The sequence below is a fragment of the Amphiura filiformis genome, chromosome 13 (assembly GCF_039555335.1).
Source record: "Amphiura filiformis chromosome 13, Afil_fr2py, whole genome shotgun sequence".
NCBI classification, from domain to species: Eukaryota; Metazoa; Echinodermata; class Ophiuroidea; order Amphilepidida; family Amphiuridae; genus Amphiura; species Amphiura filiformis.
In genome coordinates this window covers 60,349,209-60,357,264 of record NC_092640.1, presented here as the reverse complement: position 1 = coordinate 60,357,264, position 8,056 = coordinate 60,349,209, and the positions used below count along the sequence as shown (strand labels likewise).

The following is an 8,056-nucleotide window of genomic DNA, read 5'->3' as shown; positions in this document are numbered from 1 at the left end:
TACCTATACCTACATCGTATGATCTGATATTGTTTCAAGAGGGCGTAATTTGTATTTGTTAGCAGCAGGCTAAAATCTGCTGTGTTAGTTGCAGTTGCTGACAAAGGCCCCCTTGCTATTTTGGCCTTCGCCCCCCCTGCTGTTTTTTTTTTGGTTTTTTTGGCTTTTACTCAGTCTTCTTTTTTTTCTTTTTTTTGGCTTTTACTCAGTCTTATACTATAGAAAGCCGTGGACAAAGGAGCAGTGGCCAGTGGTAGTTCTTAACAAATAAAGAGGCGGACACCTAATTCATGCGGGTATGCCTTATATAAAGGCTCAAATCCATCATCTCAAGTTCAACAGGCCTCTGCCCTGATATCCCGGGGCGTTGGCGTTGCCCATGTGGACTCCACCAAGGGCCATTTAAGCCAGCCCCTGGACCCACTCTTCTACGACGTGTCAAAGAAACTATTGGGTCGGGCTATTTTGCTGACAGGGACCGTTTCCTTAATTAAATCCGTCACTGATAGTTGGGGTATTATTATTTCGTTTATTTGTATGTTTGTTTAACCAGTCTGTCCGGGCGGACACACGCTTGGAGCTCAAACAAAATGCTCAAGCCAAGCTGGCCTCATTGGCGCCCCTACCCTCCCCCCCCCGAGAATATCTTAGACGCGGGCAGTGGCGCATATAATAACCCCCCCCTCCCTCTTGAAACAATTGCGCGCAGATTTTGGACAAGTACCACAAATTAATTTTGGTTACTAGAAGTTGAATATCGATCTTAAAATGTTCTTTCAATTGATTTTGTGAAACTGAAATGTGCGCGAAGCGCGCGAAAATTTTGACTTTCATCGCTTGGAGGGGCGCAGAATCTATGCTGAATTGGTCAGTTTGGCACCCCCTAAGGGTGGCGCCTGGGGCACGTTGCCCCCCGTAGTTACACCACTGAAGTTGAAAAGCTTATTATAAGCATGCTATCCTGTATGACGAGATAGGATAGAAACTAGAATTAATTGAAGAGAGTGCACAAGGAAAAGAAAGGCCAATACCAACAATTTTGCAATCTCTTTAGTCCTAGGGTCGAGAAATAAGAAATTGGGAATTCTTATTTCCATGCCCAGATACAAAGCATGTGATGAATTAAAGCAACATCAAACTGAAAATGGCTTTCAATTGCACTGCTATTAACATTTATTATGCATGAGCTAATGCATTATTAATTAGCCCTACAAAATCATATTCTACCTTAATGGCCCATTCAGTGATTTGCTCATCTGGACGACCGTAAAAATCATCCAAATTCAGATGTTTGAACCTTTGTCATTATTTGTCATAGATGTGCTATAGCCTGCTAGTGGTTCAGCCGAAAGCCTTGTATTTAAGACAAAATAAGGTAATTACATGAATCTGTAATTTATATAGGCCTACTGACAGTATATAAATTAGCTACATGTATATATATTTGAACTTGGCTTCAACTTCGTCAATATTTCAAAAATACTAAATGACATTTTCACTTTTAAGCAATTTATAAACAATTTTAATTTTTTTACACTTTCGCTTGGATCACTGAATGGGACTTAAGATTTATAATTTATAAATTAGCACATTTAGCATAATATTACAGAAAAGTTGGTTTGACACTATCGGGAGCACAATTGGTTAACATAATTAATAATATATTGCCGCGCTAGTTGGATTCCTTACATCATGTCATTTGTGAAAAGGTATACTTTTATGTACAATACAAAACAATGCCTAAATTTTCCCACTTATAGTAGGTATATCACCTCAAAAATAATCGCAGCAGAAACGCGTTATTTAATGTTCCTACATTATTAAGCTTTATTAAAGCATCAAAATCAAAAACAGAATTGAAATCGGTAAATGCATTGTGATGTAATGTCAATTTAAAGATGCTCGTAGATGGAATGAAATCCTGCCACAAATGGCTGTAATGACAAAATTGGCACATTTCGAGATTTTGAAGGTTTATTTGGACGCTTGCTTGGAAAAACAGCGTTAATTTAAATAGCACATGTTAAATGCCTATCTTTCCTGACTTCGTTACAGAAAACAAAATTAAAAAATCCATCATTGAATAATTATAATAAATTAATCAAATATACTATTTTAGCCATTTCGGCCAATCTGCAGACAAATTAAATCTCAAAAAATGACTAAGTTCAGCTTATTAATATGCAAAATTGATGCCAATAGAAAACCGTACATGATATAAAGGTGCGGTTTTTTTGCACACATATGTATACAAAGTTCTTTCAATTGATGACAAAAAATACACAAAAAGTAATTAATTATGCAAATTAGGTAATTACAGCTAATTATGTATTTATGATATTATTATGCAAATTAGGCATGAGTAATTTTGGTTTTTTTTTCAATATTTAATGAACGTCTGCTCATTCATCATAAATCTTTTAAGTATGATCCTGTTATGAGGTTGAATAAATGAACTGCAGTTAATTATTTAAAAACAATACAAACAAATTAAAAGTTTGACATTTTGACGGTGTCTGGAATATAATTTTCATTTTTACTGTAAACATGGTATGTGTCACCATTACTCAAAGCCAAGTCCGAAAAGTAAAATTAAAATTCAGTTGCAATGAGACTTTAAATTAACATTTTGTCATCTGGATTAACATGGGAGGATAATCGGTAAAATGAACAGCAATTTTACTGTACCGCGTATACAAAAATAGTATGGCCTTGGACATATACAATGGCTTAGAGCTATTGTGGTTTGGAAAATTACTCCCTAAAAAAACATTGATTACTGTTTTGCTTCAACTGGTTTTAGGGAAGTGTTTCATTTGTTGTCGACGGAATTAATTTACATGCTAAGAAAGATTAGTATTTCAGCTAAATGGTGGTAGTTCCTTTACTTTCAGTAGGCCTATATTTACTGATTTATGAGCGATCTTCAAAAATCCATAAAACAGGCAGTAGTTCTTAAACAAAACAATTTTTAATTTGGGGTGGACCCGATGGTAGCCTCGGGAAGGCTTCACACACGATATATTAAAAATTCAAACAATTTGGATAAATGAAGCATATGAAGAAATTCATTTATCGACATGGATGTTTTCTAAAATTGGCCAAATTTGAAGCGCGCCCTTTTCAATTCACTGTTATGCTTGCATGCACAGTGTAGCAGAATTATTGTGCAGCCACTGTGACATACCTACTTATAGTGACCCTGCGCACGTCCCCCTTTAAATCTGCAGTTCATGACGAAAAGATCCTCATCTTGAAAAAGGGTTTTAAAAAAACGCAAATCGCATTGTCACTTCCGCTACTATTACATGTAAACTGGCCTCAAAAAGAAAATTTTTCACAAGGTCATAAAAATTATCTTAAAATCCTGTCTATAAAAATGAACAAAAATTACACACAGGATTACTTCAATACTCTACTCTAAACACATGTCAGTACCCAAACAGTTGTCCAACTGACATAACAGCAAAATGCACTGACATGGAACACCTTTCTGGGTGTTGGGCTGTGAATGTGGTCCAGGTGTTCCATATCAGTGCATTTTGCTGTTGTGTCAGTTGGACAACTGTTTGGTCGCAGACCAGTGTTTAGAGTAGAGTATTGAAGTAATCCTGTGTGCAATTTTTGTTCATTTTTATGGAGAGGATTTTAAGATATGACCTTGTGAAAAATTATAAGTTTCTTTTTGAGGCCAGTTTACAGTATTATAATCTCCTCGTCATACACATTTGCACATACGACAATACCAATTACCAACACCTTTGACTTGATGTTAAAGGTGTCGACCTGTTGCATTTTACCATTACTGCATCAGTATCAGGCAGTGGCATGCGCAGCACATTGAAAGTGGGGGGGCAGGTTGTTCAGTTCCCCCGAATGGAATCTGATTAGGAGCAAATTTTGATGTTTTTTCCCGAATCCCCCGAATGACCAACAAAAGTGGGGGTGGCCCCCTGCCCCCCCCCCCCTTTGCGCACGCCACTGGTATCAGGCCGAAGTTCATCGAATTCACCGAAAACATATTGCAAGCAAAAAGCAAAATTAAACTATTGCAAGTACTTTACTATTATTGCAAGGGGATTGTATTTCAACATAACAAGTTCATGAACAATTATTATACGTAATAGAGCGGGCATTTCTTCACTTGGAAACCACTTGAATTTGTCATAAGTTTGCATTGGTAATAGAAAACCCGTGAATTTTGTGCCCTCTCGAGAATATGTACTCTATATGTCCATAGCTAACCCTGTGAGTACGCCTTTAGGAGGCTTTGCGATGCTTTTGAATACCATACCATGAGATCCATATATATCTGAATATTGTCGGAGTTTAAATTTGCAACAAATGAATAAATGTGTTAATAGGATTTTATCCCCCTGATTATCTTTCAATTTCATTCATTGGGAGAGCGTGGCGCAATGGTTAGGGTACTTGCCTTTAGTGCATGAGGTCCCGGGTTCGATTCCCGGCGGTGGCGATTTGCTGGGATATTGACTTGGGAAAAAAAAGTCTGAAATTAATTGGCAACTTCTGTAGATTAAATTCAGACTTCCGCTCTCCCCATGGTTCATTTAGAATTGGGTAAATGAATCATGAAAGTACTCCGTCCTTCGGAGGGGACGTTAAGCCGTCGGTCCCGTGTACAGAGAGCCGTACATGTATCTCGCAGCCAGTTTCGAAAAGAGTAGGGTGTTAACCCCTGACTGTTCCCAACCCGTCCCGGTGTTCAAATGGACCCCAATGGAAATAAGCTTCAATAGAGGCTTTCTTGGGTTATCCAGGGTTGTCAAAACCCGAACAAATCAAATTATCTTTCAATTTCATTCACAGCCCAGCAAACTCCGACATTAATGTTATTATAATAACATTAAATGTCGGGTTTTATAAAGGTCATGAAAACTTTTTAAACGTTGTGTATAAAAACACACTACAACAACACATTTAAAATGTTGTCTAAATGTTGTCATTGTAAAATATTGTATGCAAACTTTTTTGTCAAATATTTCGTCAACACTTAGATAACATTATGTTTGAATGTTATGAAAACGTTTTACACCCTTTATATACCCTCTATATAATCCTACGTTTTCTGAAAACCTTTTGCGAGTAATGCCGAAAACGTTTTGTGTTTGCTGGGATTGCCCGGTCAGATAACGTAACGTAGCTGCATGTCGGATTTGAAATTATTCCCAGTGCGTGGTGTGCCTGTTATGATGAGTCAACTCCCATCGATACATCCATGGACCTGATAATGTAGTGTCGAATTCATCGGCCTATTTGTCAGAACAAAAGAGAAAACAAAAAGGAGAAGGAGTTTGTAAATAATGACACCTTACGGCACCTATACCCGCACGCGTAATTTCTTTCTGCAACCATAATGGGCCGCAATGCGATAACACATAGTACATACATGTAATTATAGGCCTATGAGGCTAGATATAACACAAGTTTATTACCATTATTATTTCCTCTTACTTAATAAAATAAAAAAAATCGATAGAATTAAAATTCTACAACGGTTTAGCTGGGGTTCGAACCCACATTCAAGTCTAATGCCTACACGACTGTGCTATGATTCGTTGTGCCAGAAAGGTGTTTGTTTATGATACTTATTGATTACGGAATAAAGGGCATACACACAATATACTATTACTAGTATATTAGTACTAATAAATACGAATATAATCCTAACCCTAATCCCTAACCCTAAACCCTAACCCTAAACCCTAAACCCTAACCCTAACCCCTAACCCTTACCCTAACCCTAACCCTAACCCTAAACCCTAACCCTACCCTAACCCTAACCCTACCCATAAGACCCTAACCCTAAGACCCTAACCCTGACAATAATGAACCTTGCCTCGGACTATGCGGTTAGTGATATATTGCGGCCCATTATGGTTGCAGAAAGAAATTAAGCTACCCGCACCTCCATCAGGAGTAGAGTAGACAAAAGGAGCTAGGACAAAACAAAATAACCGGACAAAGATATGCAGAAAGACGAGAGTGCGGGCAAGGTAAACGCGTCATTTGTGCGCATATCGTCAATTTGATGTCACTAACCTGGGTAATATCTGACCAATCAGCTCAATCGCTCCAATTACCCAAACTGACGTCATGCGTACAAAGACTGCCTACACTTTTTTTTTTATCCCTGCAGGTGTCTTTCACGCAGGCGGTGGTGGATGCGATATCGGCATTTTTGACGTCGCCATTGGATTAACACGTATGATCATGAAATCTTCACAAACAATTCTAAATTTGTTATGTGGTGTCAAAACAAAATTATCTTACTCTAAAACCGTTGGGGTACGACAATGTACCCCCACTGTAAGTATGTTATTTTTCAATTTATGACAGCTAACCGTGTATTTTGAATGGGGCTATCGGCCTTTTATTTTCGCCAGCCTCGAACGTCACGTGTCGCGTGTCCTATGCCGCCTGCTTTCACACTCTGACCAGGGAAACGCCGCCTATCCTGTTCTGACCCAACAGCTATAAATCTTTAAAGTTGGTGGCTCACTCTAAAAATCGCTCAACCCCAGACACCCTGCTCGGCTCAACCACGAGAACCGCGCCGCGCCACCTGGACTAACACAGACAGGAATCAACACATAGTGGCGTACGTGAAGGACAAAATACGTCTCCGAGCAAAACGTTTTTGAAGGATATGCCACTTGTAAAGGAGTCAATAATCCTCCACTGTTATCTCTCAGTGGCCCGATTCCATTTGAAATTGAAGTTTAAGGTTCAAACTATTAAACTGTATCTTTACTAGTTAACAACAAGGAAGAAATATTATTGGATAATAGCTAGCTCTAAACCTATACTCCACTATGTGAAACGTGAAATTTGGAAAAATAGCTCTACGCCACTATGTGTTGCGACCGACGATTTTATATCTTCACAAACAGAAAGAAAGGGCAGACGATTCTACTTCTTCTATGCGTTTTCTCATCAAAAGCCTGTTCTACTACTGGACACCTATAAAAAAAAGCATGTGCTGCCCTTGTGAATCATCTCCCCCAACCCCATTCTGAATTATGCATTACCCGGGAAAATAGAGAAAAATGGAGAATAACACATTACTAAACTTTTTCTGCTTCCAAAGCAGCTTTCGGGTTAATCGATGACACGGCATTCCTGTTGACGTTGTTGAATTCCTCCCATCGGATTTTGTGTTTCGGATTCTTCTTACTTCGGAATAGAATGTGATCCTTGAGGCCATGAAATGCTGGCGGCTTGTCTGGTGTCTGATATCGAAAATCAAAACTCCAGCGGATTTTGTCTGAATAATTCTCTAAGCTATACAGAATAATGAAAAAAAGAAAGAAAATCAACAAAGAATTACAATATAATCACATGTTCAAAGACATCTAGATAGTTGGACCCTTAGCAGGATTGCGGAGAATCTATACCGGTTTAGTAACCATCACTGTGATGTTGTCATTTAGGTGCAGGGTTATGTGGGGTGTGGGGTAGGTGTGCATCGGGGTGGATTATTTATTTATGTATTTATTTCTTCTTTAACCTGGGACATGCAATCAGTGACCAGCACTGTTCTCCTTTGCTGCCCAGGATACAACACAGATAAACAACAACATGTATTTAAAAGTTGTGATGTGCCCTGAGTAATTTAATTTGATGATTTATCTCTGTGTACAATTAAAATCTATTTTATGAGACATTTTAGGGATTCCCCTTTCTTGCATCAACTTGATCAAAAACAAATTGAATCATTTCTAATTTTGGATCATATGGGAATACCCTAGAGATTGTAAGGTGAAGTGATGTCAGGGGATTCCCTCAGGAAATGATGTCATGTGAAAGGTTAATGTTATAATTAAGGCGTGGGAATTTCCAAGATCACATTTGGCTATTAATACTTGGGATTTCCCATTGCTTGATATATAAGAAAATGTAAACACAATTATTGTCACAGTTTATAGTGTTGATCTGGGCTAGCTAGCTAATATGCGTACAGTCCAATTCCTTCAAAGAAATGAAATTGCAAACCAGAAATATTTTATGTAGTCAAAGTACTACTATTTGCCAG

At 38.1% G+C, this 8,056-nt stretch overlaps 1 protein-coding gene across 1 annotated transcript in view; it reads right to left on the bottom strand.

The window, feature by feature from the left end:
* Positions 1-5,100: 5,100 nt before the first annotated feature.
* Positions 5,101-8,056, bottom strand: part of LOC140168599 (uncharacterized) — a 96,744-nt gene continuing 93,788 nt past the window's right edge. Inside the window, exons 8-9 of the mRNA XM_072192002.1 lie at positions 7,095-7,305; positions 5,101-5,273 (exon numbers count right to left, since the gene is read on the bottom strand). Coding sequence (XP_072048103.1) covers positions 5,184-5,273; positions 7,095-7,305 — 301 coding nt within the window. The 3' untranslated portion in view covers positions 5,101-5,183. The remainder of the gene's footprint in view (positions 5,274-7,094; positions 7,306-8,056) is intronic.